General features: G+C 33.7%; 3 protein-coding genes across 4 annotated transcripts in view; 1 reads left to right on the forward strand and 2 right to left on the reverse strand.

The window, feature by feature from the left end:
- The window catches only part of LOC102584828 (CBS domain-containing protein CBSX1, chloroplastic-like), a 9,259-nt gene extending 5,746 nt beyond the window's left edge, over positions 1-3,513 (reverse strand). The window contains exons 1-3 of the mRNA XM_006346329.2: positions 3,089-3,513; positions 2,110-2,197; positions 1,920-1,984 (exon numbers count right to left, since the gene is read on the reverse strand). Coding sequence (XP_006346391.1) covers positions 1,920-1,984; positions 2,110-2,197; positions 3,089-3,313 — 378 coding nt within the window. The 5' untranslated portion in view covers positions 3,314-3,513. The remainder of the gene's footprint in view (positions 1-1,919; positions 1,985-2,109; positions 2,198-3,088) is intronic.
- A 5,372-nt stretch (positions 3,514-8,885) lies between these two features.
- On the forward strand, positions 8,886-17,379 carry LOC102585145 (polyadenylate-binding protein 8-like). Its single transcript, XM_006346330.2, has 9 exons — positions 8,886-9,536; positions 11,093-11,211; positions 11,311-11,967; positions 12,140-12,217; positions 12,309-12,398; positions 12,947-13,084; positions 13,837-14,016; positions 14,088-14,291; positions 16,884-17,379. The coding sequence occupies exons 1-9, from the start codon at positions 9,314-9,316 to the stop codon at positions 17,124-17,126; spliced, it is 1,932 nt and encodes a 643-aa protein (XP_006346392.1). The 5' UTR covers positions 8,886-9,313; the 3' UTR covers positions 17,127-17,379.
- A 717-nt stretch (positions 17,380-18,096) lies between these two features.
- Positions 18,097-19,211, reverse strand: part of LOC102585474 (probable E3 ubiquitin ligase SUD1) — a 7,631-nt gene continuing 6,516 nt past the window's right edge. For both annotated transcript variants that reach the window (XM_015308270.1, XM_006346331.2), the window contains exon 9: positions 18,097-18,850. In XM_015308270.1, the coding sequence (XP_015163756.1) occupies positions 18,353-18,850 (498 nt within the window). In that variant the 3' untranslated portion in view covers positions 18,097-18,352. The remainder of the gene's footprint in view (positions 18,851-19,211) is intronic.

Consider the following 19,211-nt stretch of genomic DNA (forward strand, 5'->3'; position numbering starts at 1 on the left):
TTTTTTTTCTTTTAAAAATTTCATAAAGGCAGAGTATTTTTATTTGTAAATTGAATCCAAAAACAAAATTTAACAAATTAAAATAAAACATTGCAAACTCAAAATTAACGTACGATACCACTAAAAATTAAATCACACTTTTTAAAACTCTACTTTATATCAAAATAGAAATTACTCTTTTATAACAATTGCAAGGTCAGTTTTACCTCCCAAAAGGGTTAAATTGATTATTTATAACAATTGGAAGTTTAAAATAAACAAAATTTTACTAGAAAAATTAATTGTATTGTATTAAAGGAAAGTAATAGACCAAAATATTAAAATATTGAATAACAATCATATAAATTCAAATTCAAAATTTATTTATACATATAAAATATTTAATTGATATTTCACAAAATATAAAAATAATTATCAATAAAATTGATATATCTTAGATCAATATTGAATTGAATATTAGAATAATTCCAAACAATAACTGAAAGTAATATTTAAATTTTAGAACTAAAACAAGCCTAAATTTGTGCCATACTTTCCTACTCATATTTATTTTCATTTCAATACTACTTTTTCCTTTTAAAAATTTCATAATTCAAAGTATTTTAATTTGTAAATTGAAAAATAAAACATTACAAACTCAAAATTATAGATATCACTAAAAAATTAGATCACACTTTTCTTAAATCTATTTTATAGGAAATTAGCAACTACTTCAATATAACAATACAAGGTCTATTTTATCTCCCATGGGATTAAATTGATTTATTTATTTTAAGTGTTATTGTAGTTACTTAGAATTAATAAATTATTAACATAGTTTTTTTATTCAAATGACATAAAAAGAATAAAGTATAGACACGTAAAATTATTTGAAGTATTTGATGTTTGATTATCCTTAAAAGAATTCAACATAATATATATATATATATATATATATATAAAAATAAAAATTAAAAGCTATATAATATTTTATTAGTTATTTTTAATTATAAAATTATTACATTTTAAATCATCCGCGCAACGCGCGGGCATGTATACTAGTTGAGATAATAGCTAGTAACTAGTAAGACATCTCTGAACTATTTTGATGATCGTAATAATATCCTGGTAGTTTCAATTAGCAATAGGATTTCACATACCAGGAAAGCACCTGTTTAAAAGGAACTGGGGAGAAGCGGAGAGCCCAGGTCAGAACACTAAGGTGATAAATGAAGTGTTTTTCAGAGGGGAGCCTCCAGACATCTCTCACATTTTATCTAGGGATTAAGTTGCTTAAACAGTTTGAACAATACCAAAGTCAGATTAGAGAAGTCAACAGAACTCCCATTTGACTTGTGTATAAATTGATTAGCTAGTAAGCCACAAAAATATTTTCAAAATGAAAAGATGATAGAAGATATGACATTTCTGGATTGACTAATCAGAAGAGTTTCCCCCACCCTCGGCTCATTGCTTCTTAATCAACATGGCTAACATGAAACAGCATGTTGCAAATTGTTAACATTCAGCTTACACTTGTCCCAGTGAAGAGGCATCCTGGCACAAGGTATCATTTCAATTACAGGAATAAACTTCCCTCGCACCTCTTCATGGAAGAAGCCAAATGTGAAGATGATTTCCCTATGCCCCAAAATAAGGACATATAAAATGAAGGTGAAACCTTTCACATAATAGTGATCCCTTCCTAGTACTTTTCACTCACAAAGATCAGACTGTACTTGTTTGCAGAATATCTTAATGCAATCATGGAGGAAAAATGATATTTTCCCTGAGCTCATGGAATCAATTTACGAACATTGCTAGAGTATAACATACATCTATTAAAATACTCATCATTCCACACATGGAAGATATGGACTATGTAAGCTATTAACATACATCTTTCCAAGAGCTTATGGAAGTAAATTAAGAGGAATTACCAATTTCCAGTCATCATCAACTACAGGAAGCCCAGTAACTCTTTTTTCCACAAGCATCTCAAGGGCTGCAGATCAAATTGCAGAAATAAAGGAAAACAGAATTATGAGCATGTTTACAGTTAAATTTATCAAAAAGATATTTCCATATGTGTCTTTAAACTTTAAACCAGGGAAGCAAATCCAGAAGTACCTTCACCAACTTTAGTTGTAGTTTTTACTACATGTAAATCTTCTTTTCTAGTCATAAAGTCACCAACTGAGTAATGTCCATCGCTTGGCTGAAAAGTCAAAAGTAACTCATTAGGTTGAGCAACTCACAAAATTGGAGAAATTTCTCCGACCAAAAAAAACTAGCAAAATAAGGATGGTTAACATCAAAGCAGTTCTTCTACCTCTATCCCGACCTCCCTCTCCTCCTACTCTTGAATATCTTTGTACATGTTGATGTGTAATGTGATATGTTTCGATATTTGGTTAAATTTAGCTTCTTGTATATATCAATGAAAAAAATACAAAGTTGATGCAAAAGCTAAACATATGGTGCAGCATACCAAATCATAGTATGAGTATTGAAAGCATTAATTATTGGAAATCAAGCTAGACATGTGATGCAGCATACTAAATCATACTATGTGAGTGTTGCAACAAGTGTTAATTATTGTTATTCACAGTACTCAAATACCTTAACACCATAGTTCTGCTCAATCAACGGGAAACTCAGCCATGAATAATATCTAATATACTGTCAATTTATGTGGCACTGTTGAAATTTCAAGATTCAAGGAATTTTGAGATTCAAACTTCTGAATTTGGACATAGAAGTTATAAGTTTCTTGAAATAAAATAAGTCCAATAAATTGCAAAGGTTAACTTAAAATATTTTAAAAGGCATACACCAAAAAATCTAATCAAGAAAAACTTGTTTCACTCTCAAAATTTAAATTCTGAGACATAGAACGATTAGTTTTCTTAGAGAAAAAACCTGGAAACCAGGTATGTAACAGAGAGGTAACTCAAGTTACTTGGATCGCTCGATTAAAAAAAATTGGTTAATATTAACAATAAACGCGTCTGATATAATCTTGGTGACCAAAACGGAGATATTCTCTGGTAAATCTGAAACATAACTAAGAGAGAAAAAAAAAACGAATAGTAAGGCGTCCACTTACAGACTGAGAATTTGAAGTAGAAGCAGCGGCATTAGCGGAGGTTGAAGGAAGAGACGCCGGAGGAAGAGATCGAGAAAGTTTCTGTTGAGATAAACATCGGCGAGATTTAGCAACGGATGGATCTCCTGAAAGTGGACGGACCGAGCAAGAGAGCGTGGCCGGAAAAAGGCGATAGTTAAGTACGCAAATCGGAGAAATTGAGTTGAAATTGAGAACGGACTCCATTGAAATTGAAGGATGAAAATGTTGGTATTGTTGCAGAGTTGTTGATCTGATTCATTCAAAGAGAAAATATTGCGCGGAAATCGTGTTAATTAATGTGAAGAAGGAAAAGAATCGTGAGGAAAGAAGAGTCACTGTTCTACAGCGGAATAAAAAGCGTTGCGTGTGAAAGTTCCCTTTACTTTTCTTACAACGCCGTGAGTCTGGGAGAGTGACCGTTACTCACAAACCGCCCAGGGAGGTCGGTGAGAATTAAGAGTAACATACCCATTCGCCTCAGGGCTTTGCCTAGGCGGGGCTCTAGCAAAACGTCCTGAGATTTGAGTATGGGGCTTAGTTCTGTAAAGCCTCATTTGTTTTTATTAAGATTAAGATATTTGAATCTGAATATTAAGATTTGCTTTAAAAGCTAGGTGTCTAGATCTGAATATACATCTGAATATTAAGATGTGGTCTCCAAATCTGAACACTGAATGATTATTGTTTGTTTTCAATATCTAAATGTGCATATGAAATCAAACATTATATTAATAAAATGTTATAAAAAAATCATTTTCAATAAAAAATATTACTTTTTGATTAAAAAAATATCATAATCATCAAGCATAACATAAAAAAAAGCACGAATAAAAAACATTTTATAGGCACAATATAATATCAAAAAGTTCAATAAGTATGATAGATACTAGTCAAAAAATAATAAATAAGGTATCACATTATAAGCGCTTAACATATATTTTGGCTAATTAGAAAAACTAAAGAATTCTTATTTTTTTTCCAATAACCTTAATCCAATTCTCTAACTTGTGAACCTTTTACGTCATTCATGTTTTTTTGTAGCAGACACTTTCACAAAATATACTAACACATGTATTGTATAATGGCTATTCCCATCCAAGTCTATCTAATTTTTCCATATATTCTTCAAGTGTAGGTGCACTATTTTTTTAATTAATAACTCTAGAGCAATAATCATCTTCTCATCAATTTCCATCAGACGAATAAGTTTTTTTTCTTCCCCAAAACTTTTTTTTCCAGCTAAAACTGAAGATTGGGATGTAGATATGTATACATAGTTATTATTTTTAATTATGAATAGTATTTTTTCACTCAAAACCCTTGATGAACATCAATACACTAAAAAAATTATTGCAACAAGTGTTCTTGACAAACATCAATACACCCTAAGAAAATTATTAATATAAAAAAAATACTTGTAGAGATTATGAAAACTTACTGGTTAAAGAGAAAAAAATTGGTGTTTGATTGAAAAAAGAGATGAAGAAAATTTGTAGTTGAGAGAGCAAAAGTCATGCAAAGACCGAGAGAGGCAATACAATATTATTTTATAACTTATTAAATAAGTCTAAATGGTGTTAAAACTCTACTACAGATCTGATTCGTTCAAAACTTTTCAGGTCCATTAAGAGGCTTTTTGAAAAAAACAACAAATGGACTTAATGGGCTGAATCATAATCATTCACATTCAGACCTAAAAGTCAAACATACTTAATGGGTTGAATCTGAATGATTAAGATTCAGACCTCCATTAAGTGCAAACAAATAAGGCCTAAGACTTGCATACTAAGCGTCTGAATGTACATCCTCAACATGCCCAACGTCCAATGCTCGGAGCTCGCCTAACGTCTTACACAAATTATGTGTTAAAATCTTTAGTTAACATTGTTGACCCTCATAATTCTTGAATAAATGAATGATACTTAATAACTTTTTAATCTATAGATATAAAAAGATTGAGAGTAACTCAAATAACAAGTTGTAGTATCGTATCTTTACTATTTAGTAACATAGTGAAGGTGATTATATATTGCATAACATTTTTTTTTTTTAAAAAATAGCAAAATTTTATTTTTCACTTATCATTTGTCTTCATGTTTTTGTTATATGTATCAAAATTATCATATTTTATTTAGTTATTTGAAAGTAATTTTATTTTTATCATGGTAGAGTGATGTTCTTATTATAATACTAATAAGTTTTATTGTTTATTTTCTTTTGGGAAGTAAATTGTATAATATGATTAAAAATTTTTTTAGAAATAATGAATATTTTATTATTAGAAAGTTAAAGTATTAGATTATTTGTACTTGTATAATCATGTTAGAAGTTTTATTTTATATGAGTTTCTTTAATAGCGTTTGTAATTATTTCAAACTATTAATTTATTTATATAATTTTATGTTATTATATTATCATACGATATTGTAAATTAAATATTATCATACCAATTTTTTATTTCATACTACACATGGTAATAAAAATACAATGTTATGGTAAGATAACTTTTGACTTAAATTTTTAAAATACTTTAAATTTGTGCTTCAAGAGAAAAAAAAAATCAAACTTCTTCTCATATCAAGACATATATTCTGTTACTATACATAAATATTTGTATATTCTAAAAATCTGGTCAAACATCATAACCAAAATAAATATTTTTGAAGAATAGTAAAGTAAATCTAATTTATGAGATGTTTGTTCAAAAATGCATAATATCAAGACATATATTATGTTGCTATACATAAATATTTGTATATTCTAAAAAACTGGTCAAACATCATAACCAAAATAAATATTTTTAAAGAATAGTAAAGTAAATCTTATTTATGAGATGTTTGTTCAAAAATGCATAATATCTCTTCCAAAGGTGAATTAGGATATTAGTGAAAACCATTTACATCCAATAGAACTTAAAAAACAGTAGATAGTCCAGTTCCTATAGATCTGGTCAACGAAAATTTATAATCTTCGACAAACATAAAAAAAATTAATAAAAAGTAGTAGAAAATATTTATACCTTAAATTTTTACTTTCCTTCAATTTGAACAAATTATTCTAATTAATTTTATATATAAATATTTATCTTATCCTCACATTATTAACTTTTGCCTTTATTTTCACTTTTAAAATTTTATGATTTTTTTTTTGTTTTTAAAATTCGTATGAAAAAATTGTATAGAAAAAGAAATATTATTTTTTAGGTTAAAAAAAGTGAAAAATACTAGTGCATATGTTGATAATGAATGCTGAAATAAACATACATAAAAGATAAAACCAATCTCCCTAGAGAATCTATATACATGTCTTTTCGTTCGCATCTCTCCCAGAGAATCTCGCTCGTCATTCTCCCAGATCTCGCTCGCCACTCTTACTCACCTCTCTCACTTTATACAAACACAAATGTATAATTTGCGCTTGTGTTTGTATAAAACGAGAGAAAATTGAATATAAAAAAATACGAATACATATATTTTCATCTTATACACTTATAATTATACAAATACAAATCTTTCCCTACTCAAATTTTCTTTTGTCTTTCTCTCTTTCTCGCTTTATACAAACACATATTATACAATTGATTCTTTTATATATGTATACCGAAAACAGATTATACAATTGATCTTTTGTATATGTATACCGAAATATACATATTAATAGCCATAGCAAACATAAAGTTTGCTATGAAACGCAATTATACAAACTATAACTATAGCATACAAATATGTTTTTTTATGTTTGCTAAACCTAAAATTTACTCTTTTTTTTAAATCATTCCAATCATATTGGTTTCTCTTCAGTATCGGTAGGTTCGGTTAATTTTTTACTTTTGAAATATCACCTCAAAATATACTACTATTAAAATATTTCTTTTGCAAATATGTTCTTGAAAAAAGTACTTTAATTCTTCATCAAGAAGACAAAAATGTAAAACTTTGTTGCCGTATTGTTTGATCTTAAACATTTAATAGGAGTGTTTACATAGCTTTTGTTGTATTGTTTAATAGAGTATCTATTATAGAATCTTGTAATTTTAAACTTAATTAAATAAAAGTTAATTAAAAAGCAAAAATCCAAAGTTGTCTAATCACTGGCGGCCTAGGACTTAGGTTATTTATATTTGGAAATTATTATAAAATTTATTTATATATTAAATTTAACATATTATTAATATATAAATTATTCGGTTCGGTTCGGAATTGTTTTGATTTTTTTCATAAATAAAAAAGAACATCTCCATTATTCGGAATGATTATACACTTAAATAAAAGTTCACGATTTTATTGAAAAAATAAGATAAATTAGTTCGATTCGGTTAGATTCAATCGATTTTTCATATTCTTTTCACCCCTATTTATATGTGCATACCAAACCAAAAGCATTTTAGTTGACCATCCCTCAAACTTTTTATTTTTGATGGTGGTTTTAGTTAGATTTGAGTCTGTATTATTATTATTTTTCTATAAATAAGTTATATTATATAATTCAAATAAGAAAAGTATCAATACATAATATTTAATTTGTTTCCAAGTCCAAAATATTAGACAAATATAGTCAAATTACTATTCTTAAACATAATAATCAGATTACTATTATTAAATATTTAAAATATAGTGAATGATTATTTTGTATATTATAGAGTGTTCTAATAAAGGATAAAAATTCAACCAACATTCCTAAGGCCAATTTGATTTTCTTTTAATTGTTTTTCTTATTTTGTTTGTTTCGAGAATATTAAGAAATTACATAATTGAGTGATTATTCTGCTGATTATTATATAACAGGAACACTTATGATGTTGAGACGTTGTCACCGAACACAAATACACAATTTGATGATGACTCCTTTGATTCCGTCTTTTTACCATTTCCGAAGGATACCTTTTTATATATATAGGGTACGTTTAATTCACTACTTAATTTTGTTCCTTCTTTTTGTGTGGTAGAAGTGCATAAGTCGCCGACGTCGGAGTTCGGTCGGCCTCACTTTAGAGGTTGCCGGGCTGCGGAGGGTTATGAGGGCAAAATCAATTTTTAATTATTTATGTCTAAACGTGATATCAATATTAATTTTCACTCAGAGTTACAACACTGATTGGCGTAATTTTTTTTAAACCCACCCTTCTTTGTATCGAAGAAGACTCGTTGATATTCTCATATCTTAATTCTTATTCATTAGTTTTTTTTTAATATAACAAATTTTCCTTATCTTAAGGTTTCTATGTCTGTTGAGTCTATAGAATAATCCTAATCGAACCAACATGGGTTGTGGTGCACTGGTGAGAGTGCTTCACCCTTAACCAGAGCCCTGAATATGGAGAAAATCTGTTGGGAGCGCCACCCTCGAATGGACCCTGCAGAGCACGATTTGAATTTAGTCAGAGCTTCGAACACCGAGAGGGAAACCGAAAAAGAAAAAAATCCTAATCGGAATTTCTCTAACAATCTCACTCGCACAAAAATAATTTTCTAATGTTTAACTAATCGACTATTTTAGATTTTATGATTTATTTAATTTAAAAATTACTTTTGCCAATAGTATAACAATATTTTTTGCTTATACTATGAATTATTTTAAAATAGAGGAAGTTGAATGAGTCGCTCATGTAGCCAATAAGAAATCTCCTTATCGCAACTGCCAGCTAACAGTAGGGATTTCATCGGACCACGTCAAGTGGGGCCCACTTCCCTCCTAATCGAACGGCGTATATTTTGCTCCGTAAATTATCTTAGGGCTTTGCTTACACACAAAAATCCCAAACCCATTTTAACTTGTATAAGGAAAACAAACCCTTCCCAAATTATTCCTTCTTCTGCAATTGTGCAGTTTAAAGCTGCCCTATATTTTTCCCTTATCTTTTTCTCCTACACAAACCCTTTCCTCTTTTCGGCGTTGCCGGCGGCGATCCTTTGTCTCGTCGGATCTCCGACCTATCCACCTTCCCTCTCCTCTCTTTATCATCTATCCTACTAAAAAATCGAAAAAAGCGAAAAACATAATCTATCGGAAAAACATCAAAATTTCTAGGGTTTCAGTATATCTTCTACTTCTATCAATTTCGAGTTCGATAGACGTCGGCTTTTTGAATTTATTTATATTGTGAGATTTTGTATCTGCGAATAAAAAGAGGAGAGGGAAGTCAAAAAAAAAATCACAAAAAAATCTGAAAAAAGAAAATTATTTTGGTTTTTGTGTTGAATTTTGATGGCGCAGGTTCAGGTGCAGCCACAGGGTGCGAATGCTGGTGGTGTGAACCAGTTTGTGACGTCTCTGTACGTGGGTGACCTTGATGTCAATGTGACCGATTCACAGCTGTATGATCTGTTCAATCACCTAGGACAAGTTGTTTCGGTTAGGGTTTGCAGGGATTTGACTACCCAGAGGTCGCTCGGTTATGGTTATGTCAATTATGGGAACCCGCAAGATGGTTTGTTTTCGCTTTTGACTTGACTTTACTCTGGCTTTGTTTTGAAACTGAATTGTCTAATTTCGTAAATGCAATAAATACTGTATTGATAGTTGTCTAAATGGAGCTACTTGTATTCATTATGGCCTACAGCAACTAGTTTGTCATTGAAACATACTCCCTCTGTTTCAAAAAAAAATGATATAGTTTGGCTTGGAATGGAGTTTAAGAAAAGAAAGAAGACTTTTAATCTTGTGGTTCTAAATTAAAGTTATGTCAAATGTACCAAAATGCCCTTTAATCTTGTGGCTTTAAACATGCCACGTGTTGCCAAAAAAGGAAATGGGTCATTATTTTTGAAACAGACTAAAAATGAAACAAGTAGGTCATTTTTTTTTTAACGGAGGGAGTAATTGTTATCATTGTTGTTTTTTGGTGTTCCTTGTATGCCCAGAAATTTGAACTAATAATTGCCACAATTGGTTTGCTGGCCTGCATTGAACTAATAATTGCCACAACTGGAGTTGATAATGAAAATTTAAATCATCTTTTTAAATATCTTTTGAGGTTACATTGAGGAGCCTAGTATTCACATGATATTATTCTCCTGTGTTTTGTGGTCTAGATGATCTAAGTTGTGAATTTCTCAGCTAGGTGTTAATTTTCTTTTGGGTAAGTGCAAGCTGTTGTATTATGTGGGAGAAAGATGGTCTCTTTTTTGTGATTTTTGGGAGGGGTACTTTTCTTTTTGAAACTGGTAACATAGGGGTTCTTTATTTTTTTTTTCATGTTTAAAGGTAACTTTCTCCATATATCAACAGTCGGCCTCTTCAGTAAGAATTTTTTTGTTGTATGTGTGTGATGACTTATAGAACACCATTTGGGAAAATAAACTGCGAGTATCCTATTGTATTGCAACTGCAATTGTGCTGCTTGCAGTGACTCTTTTGGATTAGCAACCTAGAATATATCAGTTAGACAAATGAGAAAGTTACAACTGGCTGTTTTTTTTGGTTGTTTTTTTCAACCCTTTTCTGTAAGATGGAAGTGTGAATCCTTGATATTTAATATCCTGTAGTCCTAGAGCTTTTTTCTTATTTGAGTACAACTGGACTAATTTCCAGTTTGACCTTACCACCTAATTTTGTGTTGGTGCACGCTTGAGTGCCTGACTGTTCAGTTATTTGATAAGTATGTACATGTGTGTGTATGTTCCTGTGCTGATATTCCTTGTGTTGTGGCAAGTTTGTGCACATATTATGCTATCATGTCCATCACAATTTTCCAAGTGGAATGAAGGTACCTTTTAATCACCAAATCAGTCTCTTATAGTATTCTGCCTATGCATCTGTTAGTCGTCAGTTTTTTCGTGTCCAAAGCACTACAAAATGTTAGTCAGCTTCACTAATAGACTAAAAAAGACAACCATCACCAGTAGTGGCAAGGAAAAAAAAGAATGCTTTAGCAAATCATCCCTCCCGTTCACTTTTAGGTTTTTTATTGTGTTTCTTGAACACATTTACCCTATTTTTTGTTTGGTGTCTTATTGACAATTTTAACAATTGTATTCGTAACAGCTGCAAGGGCTTTGGAAGTGCTAAACTTTACTCCTCTCAGTGGAAAGCCCATCAGGATAATGTACTCAAACCGGGACCCAACTGTTCGAAGAAGTGGCACTGCAAACATATTTATTAAGGTCTTTTTATGGAATCTGTAGAGATTTTGTCTTGTTTGATGGATTGGAAGCTTTTTTACCATATTCTCAACCTACTTCCTTTGCTGTTTGTTTTTTTAGAATTTGGACAAGGCAATTGACCACAAAGCACTACATGATACATTTTCTGCATTTGGAAATATCCTGTCTTGTAAGGTAGCTGTGGATTCATCAGGTCAGTCCAAGGGGTATGGGTTTGTGCAGTATGACGGTGAGGATGCTGCCCAAAAAGCTATTGAGAAACTGAATGGTATGCTGCTGAATGACAAGCAAGTATATGTTGGACCCTTCGTTCGTAAGCAAGAAAGAGATAGTGCTGTAGATAAGACAAGATTTACCAATGTCTTTGTGAAAAATTTATCTGAAGCAACATTAGAAGAAGATCTCAAGAAAGCCTTTGGTGAATTTGGTACCATTACTAGCATTGCAATTATGAAGGATGAAGATGGAAAATCTAGGTCCTTTGGATTTATTAACTTTGAAAATGCTGAAGATGCTGCGAGAGCAGTTGAGGCTTTGAATGGTCACAAATTTGATAACAAAGAATGGTTTGTAGGAAGAGCTCAGAAGAAATCAGAGAGGGAAATGGAATTGAAAAATCGATATGAGCAAAGTGCCAAGGAGGCAGTTGATAAATCACAAGGTTTGAATCTATACATAAAAAATTTAGATGACAGCATTAGTGATGACAAGCTCAAGGAAATGTTCTCTACATATGGCACAATCACTTCATGCAAGGTGAGTTGCCTTTTCTGTTTTTCAAATTTTAAATAAATCTCCAGTTCTCCAATTTGATTGGAAATGTAGATTTATTTATTTTTTGAAAATTGTAAAGTTGTATTCATCAACAATGAGGGTATACTGGCAATGTAGAGTTTTTTTTTTTGACATTTGCTGTTTATTCAAATAGGTTATGAGAGATCCTAGTGGAGGAAGCAAAGGATCAGGATTTGTTGCATTCTCATCTCCCGAAGAGGCTTCAAGAGCGGTGTGTTAGTTTAACTCTTTTAATTCAGCAGGTAAAAGTCAACTGAACACGGGCAAGATAGAGCTTTAACTTTTAATTCTTTCCTTTGCAGCTTGCAGAGATGAATGGAAAGATGATTGTTAGCAAACCTCTGTATGTTGCCCTTGCGCAACGCAAGGAAGAGAGAAGAGCAAGGTTACAGGTATTTCTATTCATCTTTCTTTGGGCTTAAAGAATTGAAAAAAAAGTGCATGTAGTTTGTCTCTGTTCAATGCTATCTCTTTCTGAATTTGTTATCTGATTTTGCAAGAGAGCCTTTGCTTATTTGTTGACTTTGTCAACTTCTGACTGAATTAGTAACCAAATCTTTTACCATCTTAAAGATTTGTTTTTGTTTAATAATCCATTGAATTACTTTTGAGTTTTTCACAACTGAGCAAAGAAAACCAAAAAGAGAGAAAGCCTTTGGGGCGTTGTTACAGCTGGTGTCCTGAACCAAAAGTGTCATTTTAAAAAAAAATAGATGATAAATTGATGGTGAATTCAAATCTTTTTATTGTGTAGCTATTCTAACCTCCCATATATCACCGTAGTGACAATAGGTTATCTTGCCTCTTTTGAATATAAGCTCTGCTCCATGCTTGCTAGATATATCAATTTAGTAGGCATTTACCAACTTATCTTATTTACTCTATAGTCCCTTACATGGTGATACTAATACATATTATTTTTCTTTGTTTGAAAATGTAGGCTCAGTTTTCTCAGATGCGTCCAATTGGAATGGCATCTACAGTTGCACCTAGAATGCCTATGTATCCTCCTGGCGGTCCTGGTCTAGGTCAACAAATATTCTACGGCCAGCCACAACCAGCCATGCTTCCCCCACAAGTAATAAATCGTTGTGGATATCCGGTTTAAATGCTCTCGTAACTTAGTACCTTTTGAATCTTGCATGTCTCATTTTCTGATGTTGATGAGCGCTTCTCAATTGTTTTGCTAACTAACAAGTAGTCTCAGATCTCAACCACATCCATCAGACAAGGTGCCAACTTCAAATACAGAAAAGACAATGTAGGACATAACATCTGAGACTAATAACAAGTAGTCTCAGATGTTATGTCCTAGATTGTCTTTTCTGTATTTGAAGTTGGCACCTTGTCTGATGGATGTGGTTGAGATTAGAGGATACGAGTTTAACATTCCTCATTTTATAATGAGAGCTCTCAAGCTCCTCTATAAATTTTTCTGAAGCATGCGAGACATATTTTCTGACGTTGTTTGGATATTCCTTGCTATCACTGAAAAGTTTTAATGTGAGTAGGAGGCTTATTAGACGGAGAGTATTGATGAGTTGCTGATGCCTTGTCCTGTGATTACAACTCAATAGTTTTAGAGGGTGATCTAAAAAGACTAGGAAGTTAAAGATGAAGAGAAAACATTTCAAATAAATGATAGAATGAAAGAAAATATTATTATTTTGTTCATTTATCTTGTACTCAAATCGCATTTAAATATTGTCTGGCTTTGAGTTAATGAGGATTCGTATGATCAACTGGAACCACATACCCGAGCTAATTTGGAATTTGAAGTGTTGCTGATAAAATTGAATTGTGCTCATCTACTTTTTTTTTACTTGTCAGGCTGGTTTTGGATATCAGCAGCAACTTGTACCTGGAATGAGGCCTGGTGGGGGCCCTATGCCGAATTTCTTTATGCCCATGGTTCAGCAAGGGCAGCAAGGTCAACGTCCGGGTGGCCGACGTGGAGGTGCTGTTCCATTGCAGCAAGGACAGCAGCCAGTTCCGCTGATGCAGCAACAGGTTTGTGGCAAATTTGGTTGTCATTTGTATGGTGTGTTTATAGAAGTGCTCAGAGTTTGATTTCATATCAGATGTTTCCGAGGGGGCGTGGATATCGATATCCTCCAGGACGTGGCCTTCCTGATGTTGGCTTTCCAGGAGTAGGTGGTGGCATGTTCTCTGTCCCATATGATATGGGTGGCATGCCTGTGCGTGATGCAGGAATTGCCCAACCAATTCCAGTAGGGGCTTTGGCTACTGCTCTGGCTAATGCTTCTCCAACAGAGCAAAGGACGGTATGATTCTCCTTCTATAAGAGCTAAAGCTGATTTCCATGAACATGGAAGGAATTGTCCTTTTCTGTTTTCCTGTTTCATCACCATAGTTTTTAGCTCGAGTTTCCTGCCTAAAGAGATAAATTTATAAAGGCTTCTTGGTCGAAAATAAAATTTGAAAGGTGTAGGGAAACAAAGAAAAGTTGCACCTTTTGACTATTTTCTTGAGGATGGTAACATGTTATATTCATCAGCTCCCGAATCAGGGCTGATATCTAATATTTACAAGTACAAACCCCAGTAATTCTTACAAGGAAGCAAAAGATCTTTCAATGATGTTGCATCATCTACAAATTGTTCTTTACACCAAAAATAAAAAAGAGAAATGTATGTTCTCTTGGTTATCAAAAAAAAAAAAGAAATTCATATTCTCATGATTTTCTGGGTTGGGCTGCTCTTGCCTCCAAATTATCTTGCATTCATCCCCTTCAATATTTCCCATCAAATGCAAGTTGGAACAATCTTCCACCATTCCTTGTGACATGTTCTCCCCTTCATACTGTTCCATCTGCATGTCAGGCCAAAAGTGTCCTTAGGCATCACCCAAGTAGTTGATACTGTTCCATCTGCATGTCAGGCCAAAAGTGTCCTTAGGCATCACCCAAGTAGTTGATACTGTTCCATCTGCATGTCAGGCCAAAAGTGTCCTTAGGCATCACCCAAGTAGTTGATACTGTTCCATCTGCATGTCAGGCCAAAAGTGTCCTTAGGCATCACCCAAGTAGTTGATACTGTTCCATCTGCATGTCAGGCCAAAAGTGTCCTTAGGCATCACCCAAGTAGTTGATACTGTTCCATCTGCATGTCAGGCCAAAAGTGTCCTTAGGCATCACCCAAGTAGTTGATACTGTTCCATCTGCATGTCAGGCCAAAAGTGTCCTTAGGCATCACCCAAGTAGTTTCAACTAACTCTACAAAAAGTTGCCAGAGATGTCTAATAAAGGTTTTCTTATTACTAGCCATGAAAAACTGAACTTTGAGTGGTGCTGGACTGCCCTGTAGATGATAGATAGTTGTATGCTGCTTAATTTCAAAAAAAAAGATAGTTGTATGCTGCTGTGACTGTGAATTTTGAGTGGTTGCTCCCTTTGACAACACTGCAAGTAAAGCCTTCTAGAATCAGTGATTCTGTTAACCTCCCAGTCATTGAGAAGCCTTCTGAAGGATAAGTTCCAACCCTTAGAGCTCCAATGTTCTTCTATTGTGGCATTAGGTGAAGATGAGAGGAAAAATAAATCAGGGAAAAGGGCTTTCAGTGCTTCGTGACCAAGCTAGAAATCATTCCAGAATGAAGTTCTCCCATTTCTCATCTCAAAACCCGTGCTTGTTACAATTTTCTCCCAGAGATGCCTTGCGGATTCCAATTGCTCACCCATGTAACTGATGACCCGTCTCTGTAAAGCTTGCTTCTTGATGTTGTATCTCCAAAGCCATTTCATTAAGTCTCTTGTTATGTAGTGTTAGATTACTGATGTCATACCTCCAACTCTCTTGCTGGAAATGAGAGTCTTCCATTTAACAAGATGAAGTCTTTATGTCTCCCTGCTGTCCTCCCAAATTAAATTCCTCCGCTGATCAATTCTTCTTACCCTTTTTGCTTTGACTGGAATAGGAACTAAGAACATGATGTATGTGGGGAGGGAGTCCAGGACAATGTTCACCAAAATGACCCTTTCCCCTATAGATAAATACTGAGCTTTCCTCTTGGCAATTTCCTTTCACATTTATCAAGTACCCTCTCTCACATGTCTGCACCTTAGTTCTTAGCTCCAAGGAATAATCCCAAATACTTTTTTGGTAGTGATCCTACTTCACAACCCAAAATGCCAGCTAGAATTGGACTATTTAGAACTTTGGGATTGGAAACATCAAGCTCTTCCTCCAATTAACCTTTTAACATATCCGAACTTATTTTTCCTATTAAACTGAAATAGTTTCAAGAGTTTGATAAATTCAAGTTAAGCATGTCAATGCAGTTTTGGTTCTACTTGTAGATAGGTTTGGTTCCTATAAGCTATGGGGCGAAGGTATTATGCTGGTCTTTCATTTTTTCTTTAATTGTTCTCCCTTTATTTTCCTTTTGGTTCACCTGAAGAGTATGGACTTGAGAAATGCCAAAGTTTAATTGCCAAATGCATACTAATAATACCAGATCATTCCAAATTTGACAAGACATTTATGTCTACCAAGCAACACAGATAGTTAATTCAACCATTCTCTCAAATTATGTAATGTACAGCCAACCCAAGTTCTACTAAAAGCAGTGGAGGGAGGATCTTGTTAAATACTATCGAAGACATTCTTTTTTTTTACAGCACTTCACTTTAGAAAAATGATGTCAGATTTCTGGATGAATTTTCCTGATGCTGCCTTTTCTCTCTCTCCCCCTTTTATTTTAAATAAACTTATAAAGAAGAGGTGTATCCAGTCCTATGTAACTTGTTCTTAACGTCTAAATGCCAACAGAAAAATATAGATGTTAAAAGTTGAAACTGGTGAGTGTTGATCATGCTTTACTTTCCCCTTTGGATAATTGCTGTGGTTTGTCTGCAGATGCTAGGTGAAAATCTGTACCCCTTGGTCGAACAGCTTGAACCAGAAACAGCAGCGAAGGTAACTGGCATGCTTTTGGAGATGGACCAGACAGAGGTATTGCACTTGCTTGAGTCTCCTGAGGCTCTGAAAGCCAAGGTTGCAGAGGCGATGGATGTTCTGAGGAATGTTCCTCAGCAGCAGGCCAGTAATGCTGCTGATCAGTTGGCTTCATTGTCACTGAATGATGGTCTGGTTTCTTGAGTTCTGACGATATCCAATGTTGGTCGCCATCAATTATTTGTTCGTTTCTAGTGTGCTTTTAATTCTGGATTTTCTTCACCCAGAAAATCTGACTTCTCTTAAAAGACATTCTTAGACTTTAAGTGTTTGACTATCAGATATTGTTGGGTTGCATTTTGGTTCAGTTTGGAATTTGTTGGACATCCAACTTGGTTTATCAGAACCTTTGCGCTGGTATTTTTTATTTATGGATTTTCTTGTTTATTTTGGATTATTTATTTGGCTGTGTTTGTTTGATAACTTCTTTCATTACAACGTCCTCAGTGTGTGGGGGTGGGTTTTCGGGTGCATGTTTTGAAACTGCCATTTCAATTTCTAGTATAATAGTTTTATGGTGGATAGCAGCACTTTCATTTGTCTAGATTGTTAACTGTTGGTGGGAGTTCAACAGATATCTCGTGGATGTTGAAGTGCATGCAAGTTGGTCTGGACACTGCGTTTATTAAAACTAAAGTGAATAGTACACATATTGGTGTTACATTGTCTGCTACTAACAGTAACACGTTATGGAGTTAACTATTAATGACCTTTGTATCTACATATCATGTCACACGTATTTCTGTCAATCAATACTTTGAAATAAATTGCCAGTAAACACACGCTTGGAGAAAAAGATTGAGATAGGTAATAGAATCATTCTGTCTTAAAGCATACAAAGGTTTCGAAAAGGAGCAATAATTTTGAAATTTTAAAGGTCAGAATGTGGGGTACTGGCAATTTTTGAAAAAAAAAAAACGTACAGTCTTCTGGTACTTTGTGTGTTCCAAATTATCGTTTATTATTAACTACTAAATAATTCGAAAGAACTCTTGGTTATCTTCACAACCATTGACCTGGGACAAAATGACTGCTTATATTGATTTTTGTCACTTGTAAGTGAGATTAATTTCTACTCTTGCATACAATGGGAAAGAGTGCTCCAAAAAGAAAGTAGACAAACTAGACTCCCCTGAAATTGAATCCACTAATTATGTCAGCACCAAGTTAAAAGAGTACATATTCACAAGTAGTAAACATTACTGATAGAGAAACTGCTCAAAACTAATACAAATTGGTTTCTCTACTTCCGAGAAGCAAAATAATACTTAATCCATTTTGCAATTTGTTCAGCCTACCCTTACCCCTAACCCCTCCCTCCACCTCCACAAACCTTATTGAGCAGCTGAGGATCATGACTGGTACAGACTTCAAGCATCTTGCATAATACCACGCCTGTGTCTTAGTCCTATATCAGCAACCTCCTCAACATCCCCCCCATTCAGTAGAGGGATCTCCCCCTCTCCACCCACCTCTACTTCATTATGCCTTTGAAGTACCTCTTCCCCAAAATTATGAAGTCTTCGACCAATCAAATAACGATCATCGCGTATAGAATTGTGGAGATTGGTGAACCATACGTGGAAACGCTTTGCACAGAAACAGAAGAGACTGAAACCAAGGCACCCAATCCAAGCAAATCGGTAAACGGCAGAGTTCACAAGCAAAGGGTAACCAAGTATTGGGAACACACCCCTGGCCAAAACGTATGGAACACACAATGCCGTAAGCAGCTTCATGATGATAGGAAGGACTATCTCCCGAAGCACCCAAAATCCTTGCAACCTAGAGAAACCATTCTCCCTCACTCTCTCAAATTTCAGTCGCCAGCTCTCATCCACCAGTGGCATCATATGATCTAGCATAACCTGTTTAGCACACGTCAAGTTAAGAAATCGGTAGAGTAGATATAGATATGCCAATGTGAAGTAACTAATGTGCATTTATACACACAAAGGGATACTTGGACGCCAAATGACATCCATATTAGTGAACTGCATGGATTGTTAAAAATGTTCCACTAGAAAAAATTCTTGCTATTGCTTCTGGGGGGTATGATTGTTTTCAAACAGCTTTGATCTTAAACATGGAGCAATAGGAGGTCCCAGAGAAGGAATATTTGTCATATATAAACAAAGTGAAAACTGAAATCCTGCTCTACAGTGAAAAGTTGTACATCAAATGAGCAATATGCAGAAATCGTGTGTGTGTGTGGGGGGGGGGGGGGGG

Source organism: Solanum tuberosum, unplaced genomic scaffold, assembly GCF_000226075.1.
Source record: "Solanum tuberosum cultivar DM 1-3 516 R44 unplaced genomic scaffold, SolTub_3.0 scf00073, whole genome shotgun sequence".
NCBI lineage: Eukaryota > Viridiplantae > Streptophyta > Magnoliopsida > Solanales > Solanaceae > Solanum > Solanum tuberosum.

Excerpts from the sequence above, each read along its gene's own strand:
- LOC102585145 (XM_006346330.2), top strand. The coding sequence starts at position 9,314 with ATGGCGCAGGTTCAGGTGCAGCCACAGGGTGCGAATGCTGGTGGTGTG. Across the intron at positions 9,537-11,092 it reads TTATGGGAACCCGCAAGATG|CTGCAAGGGCTTTGGAAGTG; the intron begins GTTTGTTTTCGC and ends TATTCGTAACAG. Across the intron at positions 13,085-13,836 it reads CAGCCATGCTTCCCCCACAA|GCTGGTTTTGGATATCAGCA; the intron begins GTAATAAATCGT and ends TTTACTTGTCAG.